The sequence below is a fragment of the Balearica regulorum genome, chromosome 12 (genome assembly GCF_011004875.1).
Source record: "Balearica regulorum gibbericeps isolate bBalReg1 chromosome 12, bBalReg1.pri, whole genome shotgun sequence".
Classification (NCBI taxonomy): domain Eukaryota; kingdom Metazoa; phylum Chordata; class Aves; order Gruiformes; family Gruidae; genus Balearica; species Balearica regulorum.
This window is the reverse complement of record NC_046195.1, coordinates 23,817,214-23,841,902: the sequence shown is the minus strand read 5'-3', so window position 1 is coordinate 23,841,902 and position 24,689 is coordinate 23,817,214. Positions and strand designations below refer to the sequence as shown.

At 45.5% G+C, this 24,689-nt stretch overlaps 1 protein-coding gene across 1 annotated transcript in view; it reads right to left on the bottom strand.

Moving 5' to 3' along the window:
* Nucleotides 1-24,689, bottom strand: part of PPIP5K1 (diphosphoinositol pentakisphosphate kinase 1) — a 53,486-nt gene that overhangs the window by 14,546 nt on the left and 14,251 nt on the right. Inside the window, 14 exon segments of the mRNA XM_075764488.1 lie at nucleotides 1,901-2,023; nucleotides 8,059-8,149; nucleotides 9,246-9,410; nucleotides 9,676-9,792; nucleotides 11,085-11,192; nucleotides 12,635-12,749; nucleotides 13,245-13,372; nucleotides 14,411-14,634; nucleotides 15,279-15,420; nucleotides 16,332-16,514; nucleotides 20,655-20,776; nucleotides 22,585-22,713; nucleotides 23,124-23,209; nucleotides 24,209-24,318. Of these exon segments, the coding sequence (XP_075620603.1) occupies nucleotides 1,901-2,023; nucleotides 8,059-8,149; nucleotides 9,246-9,410; nucleotides 9,676-9,792; nucleotides 11,085-11,192; nucleotides 12,635-12,749; nucleotides 13,245-13,372; nucleotides 14,411-14,634; nucleotides 15,279-15,420; nucleotides 16,332-16,514; nucleotides 20,655-20,776; nucleotides 22,585-22,713; nucleotides 23,124-23,209; nucleotides 24,209-24,318 (1,843 nt within the window).

Sequence of the window (24,689 nt, the reverse complement as noted above, 5' to 3'; positions counted from 1 at the left end):
GGGCTGTGTTAGTCACACACTAGTTAAATAAGCCTGCCTTTTAAGTACTTGAAGGTACAAGCAGGTCTCAGCACACAGAGACCTTATCGCTGAATTTAGGCTAATGCAGCAGGACTCTGCTCTGGACCTTGAATGCAAGTAGCCAGTTGCAGGCACGCTCCTACTATACAGTCTACAGAGAAAGGCAGTACAGCACCAGGGCTGAGCAGAATCTGTTCTGTTCCCAGCTGGGCACAAAGCAAGCAGTATTTGATGATTTTCCCTGAGAATTAGTGCTGCCTTGGATTCACGCTGCTTGCAGAGTTATGGAAGAAAATATCTTGCTGGCCTTTTCAGCAACTCTTCTGGTATTCACGCCCCCATCTTGTGCCAAAACCATGAGCTTATTCTGGGACCTACAAGTAGCCAGCACTTGGTGCCTTCAGCAGCTCAGACTGGTACAGCAGGGTTTAAAATCCTCACAGTTCACCCTCCCTGTCTCTGTCACTCACAGCCTGTTGTGTGCTAGGGAGCTCCCTGAAGAGGTGAGAAGCAACGGAGTTTTCTCTTACACAATGAAAAGCAGCACAGAAAGCCACTATACATAATGGACTCAATACAATGGCATTCATGAGATTCCAATAGGTCTGAGAATTGGATAGCATCTTTCCACCCTGATTTGCTAGGCCATTTTCCTTGCCTCAAAACTGGACAAAAATCCAAATGAACTAACCTCCTGTTTTCCCCAAAGGCCCCAAATTATTGCCTTAATCACCTCCTCACCTTGTAATCCACCAGTGCTAATGTTCGTTATGCTCCCAGTAAGAAAGGCACTCAGACTCTGTAAAGTATTGCTTAAAATACCACTTGCTAGAACTAACGTAAAAAGGAAAAAGAGAAGAAAGATAATCTTACATCCATTCAGATGCTGGGAAGCCCAAGTTGTGCAACATTAGGTGGATTTCCAACCAGGACACAGCATGCTGTGCAGATCCTATCCATGAAGTAGTTTGTTCAATGCTGCTCAACTCAGCATTCCAACAAATGGTATGTCAATCAGTGCTTACAGAGTCTGAGTGCCTTTCTTATTGGGATCACAACACTTGTGCATTATACTCCTACAACTCCTCCAGGACACCTCAGTCCTTCCCTGTGCTCCAACTTCCTTGAAAGTAGCAACGCTCCCTCTGCTGCTCAATGCATAACGCACTAGTAATAACTGCAGATCAATCCGCAGATGGCAACATCCCTTCACCCATGTGCATTGGGCAACATTTATACTAATGACCCAAATACATTTTACCAGAACGTCTTGCTGAACTTTAAAGCAGTTTCTGCAAAATAACTTCTGGTCCTTTTACAGTATTTCATCCAAGTATCCCACTTACCTCAAGCATTTCAGGCATATTACACTTGCTTTCTGGCAGCTACCTCAGACTCTACTGTGTGCCCAGCCTTACTCTGATATCCATCTTATCCACTCCCAAGCACATCATTCTGCCTTTGGGATGGTTCCATCTTCCATAGGGTAAGGATTACTATCTCCACAAAAGCTTCATTTAGCATCAGCAAGATCACCAAAGTAAGCAAGATGATATGATGCGTTGGATTTACACACCAGGACAAACCTATTTAATATCTAGACCAATAAATCCTCCTCCACAACAGCAAGTAGTATTAAAACGTGAAAGCAAAATCGGACCACAGCAATACCATACATCAGCACAAAACTCCTTGTACAGTGTCAGCTCCAGTCTTGTCTAGCAAGGATCACAATTTCTTAGGATATGATAAAATGCATTACTGTAGATGCAACGAATATGCACATTCAAGTGTCATTCTTCTCAGCAGTCTTAGTCTTTGTCTCAATAGCATCCTGAGACCACAAATTAACCACCTGCTGCACAGGGAACACACATACCGTCTTTGCATGTCAGGCTGCTGGCAAACTTTTTGCCATGGCTGCGTGCGTAGTCCTGGAGGTTGGGGGCACTGGAGGAGCCTCCCAGCACAGTGGTGCTAAACAGGCCGGTGCATTGTGACCCTGGAAAGGCATGGAAGGTGTTAGTATTACATCTCCACTGCATGCAACTACAGAAAAGCAGGGTTAGTCAAAGAATGAGGAATGAACTGGCCACTTCACGGGAAAAAAAATTATGCTAGGGAGCATGGGGAGGCAATATTCCCCATTCTAAATTCAGTAGTGCCCAAAACAGCACCGGGAAAGCTCCTAGCTCCAGGAGTTTATTTCCATTTGGCTTTCTTGCCCTGACCTAGTAGAAACACCTTGACACCCTCCAGTCAGCAAATCTACATACTCATGTCAGAAAAGCAAGGATGCCAAACTACTGATGTTCATGTCACAAGAACTCTTTGCTCTGCTCTTCTGCCCTTTCTCTTTGGAAAGCTCCTTTTTCTGTAGGACACCAAGAAGAAGAAAGGACTGCCTGATCTGTTGATCAGCAAATGTGGCTTAATCACTCTGTCAAGCATTAAGGAAAGCAATGTGACCAGAGAGCTTTCTTTCACAAGCTGCTGCCCAGATGATATTTCACATCCACTCGGTCATGTCTTGCCACTCCAGAGTAGGTCTGATTGTTCCATGAACTACCCTTGCAAAGCACCAGATGTGCACACAGCATGGAACTGTGCTTATCCTATGGTGAGGAATATGGCATGCAAGATGGTCTCATGCATAGGAGGGCAACCTAATACCGGTGGCTCTGTCAACTGTTGGTGTTTGCTTCTCCAAGGCACAGTGTTCTGTAGAGTGACTTGACTTTACATGATATTTAGGGAACATTGGGTATTTGAAACAGGAGGAAAGCAATTGTGAGTGAGACAAAACCTTATTATGGGCCAGAGAAAGCCACTGATTGGCTATAAATTCTCTGCTAAACCATCTTGATGCTGCATTCTGTACTGAGAATATCAACTGCTAAAAACAACATTACTCCCACATACAAAAGGCTTCCAGAAATAAGCAGGTTGATCTTGTTCTACCTTGTCTGCCAATGCAAAAAAACTGATATACTGCCTATTAGTATTTAACTAGAACAGTGCAACTGTTACTACTGTTAAAAAGATCCTGCCTATATTGCAAGCAGCTCTTGATTCTAAAAATACAGCATCATAACAGGATTTAAGTTGGACGGAGCCTCTGGAGGCTTCTTTCCCAACACCCCACCAGGGGCAACTTGGATCAGCATGCTAGGGTTTGTCCAGTCAAGTTTTGAATACCTCCAAGAAAGGAGATTTTTACAACCTCTCTGAGCCCCTGTTCCAATATCTGGCACATTGATGGTCAAAAATTTGTTCCTCCTAGCTAATTGGAATTTCCCATGCTACAACTTGTGTCTATTGGTTCTCATCCTATCACCATGTGCCTTGGAGGACAGTCTGTCTCCATCTTCTCTGTAACCTCCCCTTTAGGTGGTTTAACAGCATTAAGGTCTCCACTCCCCACAGCCTCTGATCTGAACAAGCCCCACTCTCTCAGCTTCTCCTCCAAGGTCGTGTGCTCCAGCCCCCATCCACCTCCACTGCCCCTTAATGGGCTTACACCCACTATATCCACACCCTTCTTGCACTAGGGAGCCCAGGACAGGACAGCAGTACTTCAGATGCAGTCTCACGAGAGGTGAATAGAGGGGAAGAGCCAAGTCCCTCAGCCTAACGGCTGTACTCCTGTTAATCCAGCAAAGCATGCTGTTGGCCTTTTTTGGTGTAAGGACACACTGCTGCCTCATGTCCACTCGTTGCTCTTCAGGACCCCAGCTCTTTCTCTGCAAAGCTCCTTTTTAGTCAGAGCTTCTTTGGAGAAGACACACAGATCCTGAGTTTTGAGCTGTTCACTGAGCTATATAAGCTCAGTCTTAGCTGACAATATCTGCTTCTGGGAACAGTGGGGGATGACCAAAAGGGTTCTCATATGCACTAACTTAAGCTACTCCACCCTGTGACACTGCTGGTAGCTTTCCACAGGACAGACTACTACAAACATGTCCTTGGACAAACAGGCAAAGAACTCTTGCCTGTAGAGTGACTGATATTCAAGTCTTAGAAAATTTCCTCCTAATACCTTAAATTGAAGCTCAGTGCTGACTCAGCATGAACTGGAATCTGTCAGAATGCAAACAAAATTGTGGCAAGAAGCAGCCAGGATGATGCTCCTAATCATCCTTCCATGGCTTAAAAACAAACAAGCAACAAGAAAACCCCAACAGACACATTTACTGGCAGATAAAAACGGAACAGAAGATTTTTATGACTTTCTACCTTGAATTAGTGGCACAACCTTGTACCACTAATTATTAGCTAAGGATACCCCAGTGTTTCTGCTATTCTACAATAGATGGGCATTTTGTTAGCACCCTTAAGCCAGAGGAGAATTTATAAAGATGACTCTATGGACGACAGCAATTGTCTACAGTGAACTCTAGGAGACCACTGTAGCCAAAGTAAACACACACACACATATGCATCCTAAAGAACATAATGGTATACTAGCCATTTGGACTTAAGATGTAGCAACATCTTAACCGGCACTGTTCAACATCTTTGTCAGTGACATGGACAGTGGGATCGAGTGCACCCTCAGCAAGTTTGCCGATGACACCAACCTGTGTGGTGTGGTCGACACGCTGGAGGGAAGGGATGCCATCCAGAGGGACCTTGACAGGCTGGAGAGGTGGGCCCGTGTGAACCACATGAAGTTCAACAAGGCCAAGTGCAAGGTCCTGCATGTGGGTCGGTGCAATCCCAAACACGACTACAGGCTGGGCGAGGAATGGATTGAAAGCAGCCCTGAGAAGAAGGACTTGGGGGTATTAATTGATGAGAAGCTCAACATGAGCTGGCAGTGTGCACCTGCAGCCCAGAAAGCCAACCATGTCCTGGGCTGCACCAAGAGAGGCGTGACCAGCAGGTCGAGGGAGGTGATCCTACTCCACTCTTGTGAGACCCCACCTGGAGTCCTGTGTCCAGCTCTGGGGGCCCCAGTACAGGAGAGACATGGAGCTGTTGGAAAGAGTCCAGAGGAGGGCCACGAAGCTGATCAGAGGGATGGAGCACCTCTCCTATGAGGACAGGCTGAGAGAGTTGGGATTGTTCAGCCTGGAGAAAAGGCAGCTCTGGGGAGATCTAATTGCGGCTTTCCAGTACCTGAAGGGGCCTACAGGGAAGATGGTGAGGAACTGTTTATGAGGGAGTGTAGTGACAGGACAAGGGGTAATGGGTTTAAGCTGACGGAGGGTCGATTTAGATGAGATGTTAGAAATAAATTCTTTACTGTTAGAGCGGGAGGCACTGGAACAGGTTGCCCAGAGAGGTTGTGGAGGCCCCATCTCTGGCAGTGTTCAAGGCCAGGTAGGATGGGGCTTTGGGCAACGTGGTCTAGTGGAGGGTGTCCCTGCCCGCAGCAGGGGGGGTTGGAACTAGATGATCTTTAAGGTCCCTTCCAACCCAAACCATTCTATGATTCTAACATTTGCTAGAAATCACTGTGTGTGCTGGATTTTTTGTGTGTGTTTAATTTTCAGATGTACGTTCAATGTTTCAGATGTTTAAAAAATGGGCATCCCTTATTTCCCTATGGGAGTCTCAGCACAAAGCTTCATGGCCATCAGCAATACACCACCTCTATTGCTCAAACAGCAAGGAGTGATTTTACCCTATTTTGAAGTGTTCTTCACTTTCAAAGCAAAGGCACTGAAACTTCCCTAGGCTTCTCAAGCTAGAAGCATACACACTATTGCAGACAATCCACAATAATGCACTTGCTCCTACCCAGAAAAAACGTGGCATACTCCAAAGCACCACTTCACATAGACAAAGCAAGCTGCAGCCTGCCCCTTTTCCAAACAGACATTTCAAGGCATTTTTTAAATTACAGTAAAGACAATTCTGGCAAGTAGGGCAGCAGGGTTATTATAGGACCTCTGTCCTGCTCCCCGTTCCTGTATGACTAAACATATGAGGTTATACATGAACGGACATGTTCCCAGAGATAACAACAGCCAGCCACTGACAAGGTCAGGCAACGGGAGATAGGTTCAACTTCGGAAAAGCTCAGAAACAGCAGGTAGTATCTGAATGAACATCCTCATAGCACAGCTGCTGAGACAAGTATTAAAGCCAAAGTTCAAGCTCCTGTGAGTTCTATTATTATTTCTCAGAGAGAGAGCACATTTCAGATCCTAAAGGGGAAAGAATCAAATTTCTACAAAACAAGCAGGAAAGGAACCAGGAAGATTCCGTGAAGAGCTCGACTTTTACAGATAAAGAGGCATCATTCTTCTTAACAGCTCTCAGGTCAAGAGAAATTCACAGAAACACAGACATCCTAATAACCAGGGATTGTGCAAGCTGGTGTTGCACCACAGGTCTCTCCTGCACAACCCTTCTGTGCCCACAGCTGCAAGACTCTATAAAGAATGATGGCTGGACTGAGTATCCAGCTAGAGGTCTACTGTCACAGATCACATCTATCAATTCCTACTCAAAGCTTTGTCTCTGCAGAGCTTCACAGTTGGGAGAGGGACTAGCACAGGCTTTCCAGCAGCAAGGCAAGTCAGGCAAGAATCTGAAATTAAACCTGCTGGGATCACATTTCAAGTTTTGTTGTCAAGGAAAAGTAGCACTGTACAAAGGCTCAGTAGAGTGGTAGTCTTCTCTATTGCCAAAACAAACACTCCTCAGAAACCTCGAAAAGGCTGTAGTAAATAGGCTGTAATAGCTGCTTTCCAGAGCACATTCCTTCTGGTACTCAGACATCCAAACAGTAAAGATAGTTTGCATGTAGCATGTGACATACTTAGTAATTGTCCAAGCAGATGCACTTTCTTGACTGTGTGCCATCTCAGAAATTCTCATATTGATGCACGTGGATTCACAGAATAACCACAGGTTTCTTCAAGTCTAAGCAAGGCAGTCTATTACAGCTTACTTAATCCTGCAGGTGGTCCATGAAAGGCAGAAGTAGATGCACCACATGAAATAGCACATTCAAAACCCAGTATGGCTAAGGCGATTGTGCCTTTATGAAAATAATATGCATCAGCCATTCCTTCTTACATTTTTCCAACTGGCTGGGAGCATAGCTGGCGGACTCCAGGGATACTTCCTAACCACTCTGAAGAAAGTTCCCTTTAGTTGGTAAAAATTAGCTTCAAAAGAAACAGCTCATTCAAAAGGGACAAAGAAATGATGAGGCCTTTCAGAAATCTATTGGCTGCAGGATGTCCGCATAACAGAGTAAAGAACCGATCAGTCAGAACTGCTGCAAGTCTACAGCCATGCCATAATGCAAAAATGGTTTTAAAAAAAAAGAAAGTGGGCGTAACTTGGGCATTTCCACCTCCTGGTGCTTATTAGTCATCTGCAAGATCTAGATTTCACAGCTATCTTTGAGCCTCATGACAGCAAAGACAGCTTTTCAGTTTCCAAACAGATCTTGCTTTAGCAAAAATATTTCAGGAAGAATTTCAAACTATTAAGGCAAGTTTAGGTTAACATGACAGGGAACGGTACTCTCAAGGACAGGCAGAGAACACCAAGCGCCCCAAAATAATTCTCTTCCACTGTGCAAAGTATGGCTACCCAGGGATTCCAGCTCAATTAGAGAGCTATCAAACACCATTGCAGATGACAGATCTGTTCCATACAAGAGATCTTTATAAAGCAAAGGTAGAAATATAATAGTCTTACATGAAGAGCAGCTTTGCATGTAAATTACATGCTAGTTCTCACATCAAATCATCTCTTCCTACTAAGTTCAGAAACGGTATATGATAGCAACGTGGAACCAGAAGGCCAACCTGCAAGTACACAGCTTGTTCTGTTGCTCCCGTGCTATAAAGGATGAAAAGTGCGTCCTCTGTTGCTAGAAGCTGAAGGAGAAGATCATACACAGAAGGAAATACAATAAGATAGTTTCTACAGTGGTCTAAACAGTAACACTAAAAAAAGACATAATACACACAGAGAGACATACAAGGAACTTAAGCCAGATGTATATGTGGAGAGACAGACATGCCCAGAGAGCTACAGAGTACAGGTGTTACAGGTCAAGTACAGTACCTAAGCCACTTTGCTTCATCTCAGAAGACTGCCTGGAATAAGTGCTGAAGAGGCGATAACCTCCCGATTTGGAAGAAGATTCAGATAGCACCTGCAAAGACAGATGGTATAATCAGCGTCATGCTCTAAGTTATCACAGGTCTCAAAAGCCTTTATACATCAATTGAAGGCAAAGAAAAGTACCTCTCTTCCTTAAAATCACAATTTTCAAGAAGCATAAAGGTACTCACATGCTAAGATTGTGACAGTGCACGCTCAATTCTAATTTCAAGTTTGTGTTGGGTTGAGGAACAGTGGAGATTTCAAAAGTATGAAGGGACTCGTGTACTGAGCTCCTTGTCTCCCAAGACTCTTGCTGGGATCATTGGGACATAGACTTCCCTCTTTAGTAGCAGGAAAGTATATCCCCTTTAACTTAGTACATGCCTGTTACAAAAAGCCCCTGAGTGCTGCATGCAAAGATTACACTATGAGTGACACAGAGATGGAAGTCAGCTAACAAATACCTCAAGCCCTAACTCTCTGCTTTCACTGGTTCAGAAAACAGATAGCAAAAATGCCTGTGAAACCCCTCAAAAGGAGGGGCAATTCCAGAGCACTTTGAAGGTGCCAGCTACCTGCTGACTGTGAAGCTAGCCTTATGACACATAGCAGCCCTGAAGGAGAGAAGTAAGAACAGTAAAACAGACCTTTTTTACTTTAGCAGATCAGTGAAAGGGACAGTTCTAAACCCTGACAGTTTAAACACTCTCATAAACCCACCAGTTAGCAGGGACCTCTGATCTTAAATGGGAGACAGGAACAAGAAATGTGGAGCTGAACTGTGAGAGGCAAAGGAGTCTAAGGGAAGGCAAAGATGTCACTGTGGCTAGGTGAAGAGGTTGCATGCAATCTCGTAGCTGGTTACACCAATGCCTCTACAGGGCATGTAATCCAAATAATTCTTGTGTTTCTCAAGCATTTCCTTACTTGCTCTTCCTCATCAATTCCTCTGACCTGTGTTCCCCCTGTCCTTCCTCAATGAGGACGAGTTTGGGAGGTCTACCTTCCAAAAAAAATCCCTTTTTGACTTCTGCAGATCCTTTCCCAGAATCAACTCAAACTCTGGCACGTTAAAAGGAATACCAGGAAGCCAAAAACAAGCAAAAGATCTTTAGAACAACCAAGGGCGTCCATTGCATTGTTACCTCCATGGACCCTGTCTTCCGGTTCCTGATCAGTGGGGATCTTCGCTGAATGCTGACGGGCTCGGAAGGCTGTGGAGACCTTTGCTGTGCATGATCTGGTTCATCGATGCCCTTCTCTTTGGAGAGGTCCTCCAGGCTGCCTTGGTCTGCTTTTTTGTCCTCATTCTGCAGTAAGGAAACATTGACACCTACAGGCAACGTGGCCTTCGCAAGCACTGCCCAGGCACTGGCTCCAACCTTGGATCTCCCAGCTCTGCTGAGCTCAGGAGGATACCAGCATTCTCAAGGACTGCCCTGACAAACCCTTGGCATTAGGCAGGGAAATAACCCGCTAACAGCCCAGTAAGGCCTGGCAGCGCAGTAAGGTGCCTGACCATGCTTGTCACATCCGCAGCGGGCAGGGCAGCCCATGTCCGGGCAGCACGCTCACCTCCGCGGAGGCAGGCCGAAAGCCAAACCCCGTGGGCACATTTCTGTCTTCCTCACAGCCTTTCACGCCAGGGCTGAAATGCAGCTCCACATGGAAACGTTCTTCTGAAGATGGGTCCTGTGAACATGAGGCACAGAGAATAAGTAAATAAATAAACATCAGTCCTACCGTCAGCATAGGCCATGGTCTGGACCTGGGCCACCCTGCCATGCTGGTGCAGCACGCATCCCAAGCGCATCCTTTTGGAAGGAAAGCAGAAGCAACAAGAAACCACGAACGTAATGGCTCTAGGTTTGTCTCATCCAAAAGGACAGCCCTTATTAGCACAAAGCTGAGGCAGTCAAACTGTTGTTATTTTGTGACAACAGCCACCAGAGGACCAAAATAGAATTGGGCTATATGTGTGTGTGTGTATATATATACACACACACAAAACTAAAACAGCCCCTTCTGATCCACTCCTGTTGTGAAACAAGCATACACTGGGGCAGGGAGAGATTGGTTCGCTCCTGGACCTTTAGTTGGGTTGTTCCAAGATTTAAATAACTGTCTCTAATATTAATTTTTTATATTTTGTTTTAAAGAAAGCCAGAGCTTTTACATTATCTGGCACTAATGGTGTAAAACCAAAAGTTTCACCATGTCTACTTACTAACAGATTTACACCACTTCTGAGCGCTCTATTCAGACTTTTTTTTTTTTTTTTTTTTTGCCAAACAGCACAAGGAAATATTTCACTTCTACCATTAGAATCCCACATCAGCTCTGTGAATACAAGATTCTAACTCTATAGCGTGTGGAGGACAGGGACTGCTCCCCTCACCCCCTACAATTTCCTGCAGTACAGGACCTGGGATCCAGTACACGCAATTCAGTGCCAATCCTAACTATGGTCATTGCCATCAGCTTCCACATTTTGGCTATTCTTTAAATGATTCTCTTTACTTCCTGAAGATATCAGTATATATTTCCCTAACTATATCAGTATATTTTTAAAATAAGAAAAGTTTACGAATGTGGAATTTCGGGATATTTTTTATATTGGAAATACTTGGAAAAAACTGACAAATATAATTTCTTTTTATTTATTTTTTCCTACTGTTCATTTGTAATTAATATTAAGAAACAGCAAATTATTTTGTGTTAGGAAATGCTTTAAAATAGATAGTATTGATTACTTAAGTTTGGTATTACTGCTCAGGATGGCATTCTGCTTACAGGTAATAAGCATTAACTGAGTCACTGCCTCCCACCTAAAAATAAAACTAGCAGCTCTATTAATGATCTGTCCATCTTTACTAACAAGCAGAGAGAGCTCAGGTTACAGACTCCCCAGCTGAACTCATCTCTCGGGGACTGTGCCTTGCATCATGGCAGGAAGGATTTTATCCTACAGCTACATCCCTCACCTTGTTGTTGTCCTCGTAGAGCATGATAACAATCTGGGTCATGTAGTTCAGCTCTGAGATAGCACTCAAATAGTCCATGGCTCTCTTCCACTGCTGGTCTTTGTTTTCCTGATATATACACATAAACAGTCGCATGGAATAAGCAACAGCAGACACCTTGCAGCATTCAGTGAAATGGATCTGAGAGAATTTGTCTCTCCACAAGATAACAACATTGTCAGGACAAAAAACATCTTGCTTAACTCGCATGAAGAGAGATGACCTTGCAATGAGGGCAGGGTGCTTACAGTAAGGAGCAACTGCATAGAGGGACAGTACAGCTACCCATACAATCCACGTGCAGATCTGAGCACATCCAGCTGCAAGCCCCCTATGCCATGCTGATTGGAGAAAAGCATAACCCACAGTAGATTCCCAAACACAGTCAAACAGTGGCTTACAGAATGGAGTATTTTAGAGAAAGCTCAAAAAAAGTGCAAGGGATGAACTTGTGCTAAATAAGGGACCAAGTGAAGCTGCTTTTGTACAATGCTGAATGAAAAGTCTACAGAGCCACGCTGGACCCTTGGCCTCCACAAGGTAGGGCAGCCCACCCCCCATTGTTTCCCAGCACTGCTAGGGAACGGCCATACCTGCAGTGCCATTCATGCTGCTGTGGAGCATCTCACCACCTTGATACACATGGAATGAACCCCACCAGTACAAACAAACCCAGATGCAGCCTAATATCCCTGTGCTGACAACACATCATCCTCTGACACTCAAGTTGGGGAATAAAGTAGCATCTTACTCAGTGAACAATTCAGAGATACTTGTGTGATCCCTGACTACAGATACAGCGAGCCTCCACAGACATCAGAAATCATGCCTGCTAAGCAAGCCCAAACTCTCAAGACATTTCAGAACACCATGCTTAAAAATGGGAAGATAAATCAGAGAGTATCTCTCAAGGAGTCTAAAGCAGAGCTTTTCTCAGGGTCTGCATGCCAATTCCTTCAGGAAGCAGATTATGAAAGCAAGTAAAGGTTGGACTGGATTAATTAGTCCCCTAAAAATGTGTCATCTCTCTCTCTGGTAGAGAGCACCCCCTATGCATTTGCAACCTCAAGTCACTTCCTCTGTAAGCAAACTGATTTTCTTGACTTGACAGAAAGTCACTAAATAACAAGGCCAGGCTTATGAAATAAAGGGTTGAAGGAAGCAAGAAGAGAGAAATTCCCTCATCCTCATTGCATCATAATGCTGTCCTCCTACACAGGTAAGTGGTCTACTCATCTGAAACCAGCAGGACAACTCTCAGAGAAAAGATGCCTCCATACAAGCAAGGCAGGCAGCGTTAAGATCGAGGAAGAACAATCCTCCTACATGCCAGAAAGGCAGGAACCTGGAGCGTGCAAACACAGCAGAGATGGAGTTGGCCAGAGACCATTGATGCACATCATTACTGGGGGAGGTGGCTAGAGGGGAACCTACATACACTGTCCACCTTGGAAGGGACCACTGAAAAAAAACAGGGAGGCTTACTCTGTGGGCATTGCTGGGACACTTACATCCAGGAGCCCCCCATAGCGGAAGATACTGAGCAGAGAGTGCACATGGCTCTCACTGGTGAAGTACAGCCGTGTCCGAACGTGGCGACCTGGTGACAGAACTCCTCTTGAGTACCTAAACCAAAATCAGTCCAGTGTTACTTGTAGTCTGCCAATGAATTGCCATCTATCATACAGCAGCATTTCTGCATGCTTAACAGAATAAGATAACCCGACACTGGGAACTGTCAAAGAACAGCAGGAACAGAACAAACAGCAAGACCACTGGGCACAGAAGCAGCAAGTTTTGTGGTATCCTAATGGAGACACATGGTGGGGCAGAGGTGGCCTCATTGCACTAGCATTTGCCCCTTGCAGAGAGAGGGATGAAGGCACCACCATCCAACTACAATGGGTTTAAGCTTCTGTGGCACCATGCTCCCGCTCAGCAGTCTCAATGTGCCTTTCCATTTCCCTTCTAGTTCTAGAGCACCAACATGCCTCCCTCTTGGTGTGTCCTTTCATGTATGTTCAGTGCCTCCTTCCACACCAGTGTACTCTTCTGGCGTGGTTCCCGCACTGCTTCAAAGCTGCCCTCCCCTCCAGCAGCAGCACACAGCTCAATCCTTACAAGGGATGTAGTTTGTTGACAGACTCATCTTCATGGGTTCTCTGTAGGTCCAACTGGATCTTTTTAATGAGAGGAAGACAAAAGCCAATAGCAATCTCCAGTTTCTCCTCCTTATTAATCCCATATTCCTGCAGGAACAAAACAATAGATACACTCTTGAGCCCTGGTTCTTTGCCACATTCTCACATGAAGAAAGGCTGGACATCATCAGCCCTGTCTGCAAGCACCACTCCAGTCAAGCAAGGACAGAAAGGGAAATGTCACTCAGCGCCTTCCCGCGCCTTCCCCCACCCCCCTTCCCCCCCCCCCCCCCCCCATATTGCAGAGGGTAACAGGGAACAGAGACTCCTCCAAGAATCCCAATCTGTTTAGACATGACTGTCAGGATTCTTCCAACAGCTGAGAGGCGCAAGTAGCATCAGGGAACCTCCTCTCATGACACACAAACGTATACCCTGACCTGGCATGAGCATTAATGCAACAACTGCTATTTGCAAAGATAAAACTTGAAGAGCTATATTGGAAATAGCCAAACTGCATCTCATCAGGAACACTGTGAAAAAGCTTAGAAGACCACTTCTGCTCTACATGGGCACAAGTGCATTGGACCTTGTTGGTAGAAGCTCATCCCGTATAAATGAAAGCGGGACAGAACAATGGTGAATGCAGACATCCATTGCATGTGGCCTTCCTTTCCCCTCCCACGTTCATGGGCATAAACTTTGTGAGAAGCAAGCCAACTTTGCAAGCTGAACAAGTTCTAGTTTGACAAGAATAACAAATATGCCAGAACAAGCCTTCGCTTTAACTCAGAAATTTCTCTTCCCCTGTACAATCTTGTATGTGGAGAATGGGATGTTGCTATAGCACACACGCTCAGCTCGATGCTGTGCTATAATGCACTACGATGAATGTGGAAAAGCTGCTGTGTCAGCTGTTCATTATTCTGACGCTGTCAGAATCCTTATCCAGGAAACCAGCCCTGCCACATCTTAGGTCATAAATGGTTTTGGTCTTATACAAACACCAAGATATGTATCTGAAAAATACCTGTGATACATTGCCTTGAGACTTAACGTGCAAGAGAACTGAGAAAAAACAGACAGGGAAAGGGTCAGAAACCGACACCACAGACATTATCATCACACAGGCACGACAGGCTATACCTGGGGTATGATCACATCTGCTAGGGCTTTGGAGAGCTTGAAGAGTTCAGCTGTGCCTTCCAGTTTCAGGGCACAGTTGTGCTGTACATCATACTTGATGCAGTCATAGATATCAGGGATCTTGCTGATGTCGTAACGCCCATTCTTCATGCGGAAATCTCGCTCCAGCTTACTCCAGCGTTGCAACATTAGTTCTAAAGTCTCACTGTGGTACAGCTGCAGGTCTAAACAGCAGAGAACACCAATCCACATTCACATCCTGACTAGTTCTGCATAGATTTCAACTGCCAGTTATGACTGACTTTTCTCAGCACAGAAGGGCTCTAATTATTATGGCACCCACAGGAATCCTGGACTGGAAAAGCCACTGGACCTGTTGCATGGAGTTTTAACCTGCAGCAAAAAGCTACTTCCAAAATATTTGAGAAAAGTGAAACTGCTTGCCTTTTGGCTTATGTCTACCATAAATTGTGTGAAGTGTCCCACAGATGCCTTTTTAAAACTTCTGCACTGTTATTAGGAAAGTTCTTAGAGACGAGGAAATCCTGACTGAAAAACTTGCTGGTTTATAGTCTTGAGCTCCCCTCCAGGAAATGCTTGAAAAAATCAGGCATACCTCTCTAGGCTATACTGCTTCTGTTTACATTCACTCTAAACCCAGCATGCACATATCATTTCCTTTACATTGCAGCTCTCTTTACCAGTAGCTGAAAGTGGAATAGGAGCCTTCTACATCAATACCACAAACAGAATTTCACTTTAGAATTTCTTTGCTACAGACAAACATAAACCATAGTGGTGTTTGGGAGCTCTGAAGATGTAACAATAAATAAATCTGCTCCAGACCCTTTCCAGTTCTGATGCTCACCTGCAGATTTTGGATCTTCCAGGCGTTTTTGTATCTGGGAGGTGAGATTCTCGATCAGGGTGAACACCTGGTTACAGACTTCTACTGGGTTCTGGATAAACGTCATGGAGTTGAGCAGAGAAGCACTGCCTGTAGGTGCTAGCTGAGAGAAAATACCAGTGGAGATTAGTTAGTATCTTTATGAACTGGGAACACAAAATATCTGCCTTTTGCAGCTGTACTGCTTTCTGATTAGGTACAAAAGTTGTGCTCCCTGCTGAGCGTAATAAGCTGGCCTATTCCTAGGGGTAGTTAGGCATGTTTTAACAACTTCCTCAGGACCAAACTCAGAGGGAGCAAACAATTGCTCCTATCAGATCAGATCTCCCTCCACCTACAATATCCACTCTTGTCTCACTTTGCTTCTGTGCTTGAGCAGAAGGGCTTCACAGAAGTTTTAAGTAGTTTTTTGAGGTGATAAACATGTTCCTTAATGGTAATGGATTTCAGTCTCGTAATCAGATCTCTGAGGCTGGGAAAAATAGTGTTTGGGGGCTTGTTGGAGACGCAGCTATAGTGCTTTCATTGGTTGCTTTGCTGGATATAGCCCATGCTCTCTACTCTGCAGTTATCAGATGCTCATAGGACCACAAAAGGTTTTTTACCCAAAAGATCTGTTCACACATGCACAGAGCACAGATCTAGAATCTGGCAAGGTGTATTCCCTGTCCAAAGCAACTGGGATTGTTCTGGGCAGCATGCAGTAAATCATGAGAACTCTTCTTTTGGCACACCCATGAGAATAAAAGGCACTGGGACTTCTAAAGGAAGAGGAAGGTACCATGATAATTCTTGAAGGGGACAGTGGAGCAACACTGAGGATTTTCACTTGGAGAAGGGCAGGAGCCTTAACCCGCCCTTTCCCTTCTGTTTATAATCTGTAATTTTGACCAGAACTGATCTCGGACTAACCAAACTACTGTTCACATACCAGCAGGCTTCACATCAAACCACTGGAGCAATGCTATTCTCCTTCCAGATACAGGAAGCAATAAAGCCACACAGGTGCTTTACCTTTTCATAATCCTCTTCACAGAACTCAGCGTCCTTCTGCATGATTTCACGCAGTCGTGCCTTCACTCTGTGTTGACAGCTACTAAGGGAATCACTGTCACTGTCCAGGAGACCATTCATATTGGCACTTTTCACCATTTGCACCAGGATGGGGGTCAGCTCTCCTTCCAGGGCTAGCAGACCCTAAAGCAACACAGGACAAGATTTCAGCTATGGGCAACCCAAACAACAAACTTTTCTGGTAGTTTCATGGCCAGCCTTCAGTCAACTTGAGTGAAATCTCAACTGTCCTTGAAGAGCAGTTTTACAGCAACAGCACTTACAGTCACCAGTGATTCTGGCATACTTCTAGAGCTATTTGACGCAAAAGGCCAGCTCTGCCTGCAGCAGCTCCAGATTTGTCTAGGCAATTGTTGAGCACCCACCAGAGTTTGCTGGAAAATGTTGATACAGCAGAGGCTCTGAAGAACAGCCAAGGTCCCACAGGATTCCCCTTGGTTCAAGCTTTAACTGCAGATTAATCCGTCTTCTCTCCAATCCCCACCCCACCCTGCACCAAAGACATTTCATTCCCCTTTTAAATCCAGCAGTTAAGGAATAACCCCTCTGGCTGCATTTTTCATGCACACTACGGGAACTTTATCCCCTTCTATGGGGCGTGAAAGTTTTGATTGGGCAGTGGAAGCTTGCTGGGCCCATAATCCAGAGGTCAATGCATTGAAACCATCCTCTGCTACCTGCCAGCTCGACTGGTAGATCCCCTAGTGTTAACTAACCAAGTGGCCCTTGCTAAATGTGTATCCCAGTGTTTGAGGGTCCCACCACCCATTGCTGTCAGTGTAGTCATCAGCAGTCCATTGTATCATTCAATTTTCCCAGAGGCTGGTGCATGATAGGGGATGTGATACACCCACTCCATGCCATGCTCTTTGGGCCAGCTGCCTATGAGGTTGTTCCGGAAATGAGTCCCATTGTCTGATTCAATTCTTTCTGGGATGCCATGTCACCACAGGACTTGCTTTTCAAGACCCAGAATAGTGTTCCGGGCAGTGGCAAGGGGCACAGGATACGATTCCAGCCATTCAGTGGTCGCTTCCACCATTGTAAGTACGTAGCACTTGCCTTGGCAGGTTTGTGGGAGTGTGATGTAATCAATCTGCCATGCTTCCTCATATTTATATTTCAGCCATCGTCCTCCATACCTCCATAAAGAGGCTTTAACCGCTTGGCTTGCTTGATTGCAGTGCATGTTTCACATTCATGGATAATCTGTGAGATGGCATCCATGGTCAAGTCCACCCCCGAACCATGAGCCCATCTATACGTTGCATCTCTTCCTTGATGGCCTGAGGTGTCATGGGCCCAACGAGCTATAAATAATTCACTTTTACATTGCCAGTCCAAATCCACCTGAGCCAGTTCAGTCTCAGTAGCCTAATCCACTGCTAGTTGTTTTGATGTTCCTCAGTGGCCCGACTCTTGGGTATATGGGCATCTACGTGACGTACCTTTACAACCAGCTTCTCTAGCCAGGCAGCAGTATCTTGCTTCCAAGAAAGTCCCTTCAAGAGGATCATAAGTGTGATCAGGCCTTTCACTCAGTCTGGGGGGCTGCCCGCTGGAAACTGGAGTGGCATTTTTCCTGGAAGAATCCCTTTTTTATGACTGTTTTGCCTTGCAGCTCCCGTAGGGTTGAAGTAGGCTTTCTACCCCACTTCCTCATGTCCTCTCCATGGTCGTGCAGGTAAAACCACACGATGCTTTGTGATGTATATGCTCTATATGCCCTGTCTGGAGCAGAAGAATGTTTACTCCTAATAGCTGATATATGGGTCTGTGCAGGTGGGGAGTAGGACATATCCTCTTCGAGTTGCCGCACCTCCCGGACAGTTTTCTCCACAGCCAAGACAAGGGAGGAAGAGAGACTCATTCTCTTCCTCTCAAGGGAGGAAGAGAGACTCGTTCACATTGCTGGAGTCAGCCAGCCACTTCATCCATTGTTGGTGCCTCTTTGCTTTTCCAGTCGATTACTGCTAGTGAGTTGGCGTACAATGATGGTGCACTCTGTACAAACTTCCGCCACGTGGGTCAGGTACATTGGACTTCATCAGGGTCTGTGGGTAACTGTGCGTTGTCCAGGTCATAATAAACCACTTCCCGCACAGCTAATTCCCTCAGCTATTGGATGCCTCTCTCCATGGTGGTCCACTTGTCTGGTTGACATACATCATCTTCACTGAAGGGATACTTTTCCCTCACGCTTGGAAGAAGTCACCTCCAGAGGCTGAGGGCTTGTGTCTTTTTCCCAATTGCCTTGTCAATGCCCCCTTCCCTAGACAGGGATCCCAGCTGCTTGGCCTCCCTGCCCTCCAGTTCCAGGCTACTGGCTCCATTATCCCAGCATTGGAGCAGACAGGTAATGATGTGCTCGCCTGGAAGGCGGCTGAAATCTTTCCACATATCTTGCAGCTCACTCAGGGACAGGGATCAGGTGATTTATCTCTAGTTCTGTCTCTTTCTTACCTGTTCTCCTGATGGTCCCAGTTCATCATCATCCTTCACTAAGCGAACTGATTTCTTTGTGTATTTCTTCTTGTGTATAGGGGCGACTGATACTGGAACAGGTTGATCTTTTGGCTCAGCTACAGTGCCTGTCACCAGGGTTTGAGTAGCCACAGTGCCTGTTGCAGGGGTTTGGGTAGCCACAGTGCCTGTGGGTCTGTTGTCCTTCTCTTCCCCCTGATGGCACTGCCTACTATCGAGCAGTGTTTGGTAGAGGGTGGCCAGGGCCCAGCACTGTGCAATAAGTTGTGCTTCTTTGGAATAGCCACAGCATTTTCCTTTCAAATATTATACCAGTTTATCAGGCTCCTGCAGTTGTTTGGGAGTGAAGCTCCAAACCACAGGGGATGAAAATGTCTCTAGATACCCGCCCATACTCCCTCACATGCCATGCCAGCCCTGACTGTTCAGCCTCGGGGAAGATCCCTGGACGGTATTCTTAAAACAATTTTCTGTAACCCTGAACAGGACTTGAAACACATTCAGGAGACCTAGCAATAGGAATATACTGGCCTGAACAGTCCAAGGGTATTCAAAATTCTCAAAAATTATTGTAACCAGCCAAAAGGAAAAAGGGGAGGTGAAAGAGTGGGAGAAGGTATCCCCCCATCTTCCCCATAGATTGGGTGCAATTATTAATCAATTCTGAGAGATGTTGACCGAGGTACGGGCATGACAGAAATGCTACGTACAAGTACCAGCTTAGACTTATGACCACTGATGTTATCATAAGTTGATATCACACAGTACAACAAAACAAGAATACAAACCCCTCTCCCAGAGGTGATAAATAGCATTGCAGGGATTACATGGAGTAAATACAGGTTCACATACCAGAGCCACATGACCAAACATAACATCACTGTGACCAGCGACTGTTTAAATAACATTATAAATACTTATAACAACTTTGTTTTAACACGCTGGGGTCAGATCTGTCATTATCACAACCCTTTGTGCCCCATGTTGCGCACCAAAAAGGACTGACGTGGTTTAGCCCCAGCCAGCAGCTGAGCACCACGCGGCCGCTCTACTCACACCCTCCCCCCAACCTCCCCCGGTGGGATGGGGAGGAGAATGGGAAAACAAAGGCAAAGCCTCGTGGGTTGGGATAAGGACAGTTTACTGGGACAGCAAGGGAGAGGGAAACAACAACAACAGCAGTACTGATAACAGAATGTTCAGAATGGGTGATAACAGAAAGCAATTTACTGATCCAACAACTGACCAGACGCTCAGCCCACACTCAGACCATCCCAGAGCCGCACAGAACGCATCCCTCCCTGGCTAGCCCCCTTTTATGGTGAGCGTGACCTCACATGGTATGGAATAGCCCCACGGTCAGCTTGGCTCACCTGTCCTGGCTCCTTGTGAAAATTAACTCTATCCTAGCCAAAACCAGGACACTCCTCTGGCTGGGCAGTCATCCAAGAAACGCTCACTTTGTAGACAATTAATACTCAGCCACAGGCTTGATGTGGTCTAGCATCAAACACCAGCAATGTTCCATAAATAACTCCTGCTCCAGTCAGAGTGCTATCCTGGACAGGATACTAAAGGTAAGATACATTTGCAGCTACGCTAGATTTCCAGTACTGCCCCATACACTTGCTATTAGCATAGTGTATCACTGTTCTCCCAATGGAGAGGGGGAAGCTCCTAGGACAGCTCCTTCCTCATCACCAGAGGTTTTGCTTTAGAAGTGGCATATTTTAAGACTAATGTAGCAGAACTAACAGATGGCCAAAAGAGAGAAAAGACCTTTGCAAAAGCTGCTGCTGTCATCTGAACTCGTCCCTCATCTGAGGCATAGATCTTGAGATCATGACGGTAGGTGCTGTGCAGCCTGAGCAAGCCACATCCAGGGAAACCAGCATAATCACCTGGAACACAGAAGAAACTCAAAATTAATATTCTGACACCTGCAAAACTATCAGCTGAATATACTGCTTTAGACAACAAACTTTACACTAGTAACAAAGTTACATAGAGAATTTCATCACTTTCATAGTCAGCATTTAGGCTGCTCCAACACAGACAGTTCTAGCCATACATGATGGCTAGAGACCTGATTCAGGCTTTGTGTAACTTGGGAAAGTTCATTTTGAGGAAAAACTGAGCATTCACCAGTCAAGTCTGATGCTGCCCAAATTCTGCAGCAACCCTCTCTGAACAGTCCATAATTGTTCTACTAGCCTGAATACCCCTAAGTAGAATGCAGATGCACCAAAAAAAATTGCCTCCTTCCACTTGTTCTCTGCACAAGAGCAGGTACTGCTCCCACCAGAACTGCAGGCAGAGCTATTTAGCAGGGAGGCACCTGAGTTCCAAAGCATATCCTATAGAGCTACGATTATCTTGCAGCAAAAAATGCTGGTTTTTTTATGATGGCTGAGTCAACCACAGGAGCCAGATCAGTAATGGGAGAAAGCAACTCATGCAGTTCTTGAGTCTGACCCTCCAAAGACAGTACAGTGGTGACTAATTTGCTGCTGCCTGGAATCCCGTGATGATTTTGCGCAGTACCGAGTCACACTGCATGAGAAGATGAGAAAACTGCTCCCAGCTCTGAGCTCACAAACTCAAAGAAACACCCTGCTAGATAAGGACAACCATGTCCTTTGTGAATCCATGCTGACTACTCCAAATCACCTTCCTATCCTTCACATGCCTAGAAGTAGTTTCCAGGATTAGCTGCTCCATCACCTTCCCATGGACTGTGGTGAGGTTGACCAGCCTGTAGATCCCTGGGTCTTCCTGTCGTTTTTGAAGCTCAGAGTCACATTTCCTCTCCTCCAGTCCTCAGGCACCTCTCCCAGTCCCCACAACCTTTCAAAGATAATCTAGGGTGGCCTTGCAGTCACATCTGCCAGCTCCCTCAGCACTTGTGGGTGCATCCCATCAGGGCCCATGAACTTAAGTATGTCCTGTTTGCTTAAGCATTCCCCGGTAACTCTTCCTTATTCCAGAAGGAAATCTTCTCCAATTCAATTTCAATTAGCTTAATTAATTTGAAAATTAATTCATTAAATTAAATTAATTAAACATACAAGTCAAAGATAAGCAGTATCCAATACTGGTCTCATCAGATAAATACAGCAGCAGTGTATTACTTTTACTGACTTTTACTTGGATGCAAAAGGCAATTTCAGTCTTTTTTTTCTTCCTTTGGGCTCTGCTGATCTGTGTGTGTACTACATGCTTTTCGGAGTCACAGAATTATGGTGGAGAAAATAAGGAGAAGTTACCTTCCTATTCTCCTGCCTCCAGGCAGAATTATCTGTGTTCCAAGACAGATTTCCTCTGTTTTCTATATCTGACCTAAATTCCTTGTTAATCACACATAAATTTTGAATCATATTTTCTGCATCAGAATATATCTTATTATCATGGCTTCTCTTTTGGAATACTGGCACATTAATTGAAAGAATACTATTGTGCCCCAAGACATACTAAAGTTTCACCACTGCAGCAGACACCTCTAGCCAGCTTAGGGATCTCTGGGTGCAAAACCCACTTGAATTATTTATCCTTACCAGGTCAACTCAAAAGAACAAAACCAGTGATGACCTGAGTCACACAGGCTGCACACATCCCACAGATGTCTGAGCATCCCTCACACTGGTGAGCAGTCACCTGGCTAGCCTGGCACCGTCACAGGACAGGACCGAGACACACGGACAAAGCTTACCTTGGCCACCAGGGTACATACAGCGAAAGGCTCGCCCCAGCTCTTCTGCCTGGACTCTCCCTGCTGGTGTCAGCTCTCCGCCCCACTTAAGCACCAGGAGAAGGGATGGGGAAGACTCTCGGCGAGCTTCTAGGAGACAAACAGGTACTCACTACATCAGATCTCAAAGCTGAGCTTGCAGGGGGAGAGGAGGGGAGGCAGAAGAGGTTGTTGTCAGCACCTTGCAGAGCGTTCTCAACACAAGCCTGAACCAAAATCCACAGGAACCAAGCCAGCAAGTACAAAATTAAGAGTCACTACTTTTTGAAGGTATAGGCTGACATTCATGAAATTGGAAACATAAGCCCTCTGCCACCATCCAGGGTATACCGGTACACTACATCATGCATCACTCCAACCCTTCATATGATGTGAGCAAAGATAAGATATGGGTCACTAATTTTGCTTGGATGTCCAGAGGTCTATATAGGGTAGGATGGCTTCATGCACTCTTGAACACCAGGCTTTAACATCATGGCAGAAACATCCAATTTCTTTACCTTCATCTTCACTTGCAGCTTTTGGATGTCCATGAGGCAGATAGGTCAACTGCACCTTACGGTTAATGCCAGAAAAATGTCCATACCTGTCACAAGGAGAGGTGAGGAAAAGTTTAAACAAACCAACTCTACTCAGCCTTTGCCTAGAGGTCCCTAGGCAGCACACAGTAAAAATACAGCACAGGCACAGACTTTCTGCTGCAACACCAATAGCCAGGGAACATAAACATTTTTACATCTACCTGTGACCCAGCATGCACAGCCCCCACCCAGGAAAAAAAAAAAAAGCCAAACAACCCCCCCAAATAAAATTCCAAGACACATTTACTTGCCTGTTCTTCAGCTGACAGCACTCTGTGCTCTCATACTCCACCAGGGCTTTAATCAACCTTAGTTAATTTCTATCTACATCTTTAACAAGTGAATTAGTGGGATCACAGAAAAAAAAAATCAATTTGCCAGTCACTCTGAGGATAATCACATCTCTAATGAGCAGAAAGAGCAAGGGAAGGAATCATGGCAAAAATTCATCCTCTGTGCTCCACAGACATGGCTTGAACACAGACACTGCACCTGCCACAGCGAGCTATAGTTCTGAGAGAAACCCTCCTTTTCTTTGTAAGATGCCAACATCACCATCTTGTCTTTTATTTCAGCTGTATGAAACCTAAGAGGACACAAACATCTTTTTATGTTTTCCAAGCTCATTTTTGTTAAACTTTTGGCACCAGGACAACCTTACTTAAAACAAGATTTGTCCCAAATTTATCAAAATGCTTCATATCGATGTGGTCCCTACAGGACTCCAGTTCCTCTCCCACAGCAAAGGAAGGTCAGTTTTGTCTCAAGTTGTTTAGCCAAAAACCAGACACACTTGGAACAAGAATCAGCAGTGGTTTTGATGCCGAGAAGAAAATGTTAAGAGCATGGCACTTTTCACGTACAGCTGCTAACAGGGATGGCGGAGACTCTGACCTCTGGGGAGCCAGCTGGCCAGGACATCAGCAGCACAGCTTGTTTCTACGCCACGTGCTGACCCACAGCTCTGAGACAAACTCACAGTGCACTGAGATATGAACCCTTACATCTCCAAGACGCTCTTCAGCTGTTCCAGTTTGGATTTCCTCTCCTCAATCTCACAATCACTGTGGGTTCCCAGGTCCACCACAAGCTGCCGTGCAATGTCCAGCACTTCCTGTTGGAGAGCAGACACTGTCTCAAGCACCCAGCAATTCTGCCTCAGACTCACCACTGTACTCTTGCAAAGCCTCCAGATGGCTTCACCCAGCATCACGTTCATACAGACAGTCATCAGAGACACGTCATTTCATAAGACACAGCTCAGGTAGGTTAAACTTTCACACTGCAGTTTGCTTCATCCCCACCCTGTGCTCCAGACGACCCATTCAGAACCAAACAGGTGCCTCCAACTGCCCCACTCCCTTGCCTGGACCCGTCTTTCACCAGAGGCAAACACAACAGAGGGGCAAGCTGCATCATGACATCCCCATCCTACAGTCTTCACATTAGCCAGGAACAGTTTCCACTCTGCTCTCATACTATCAC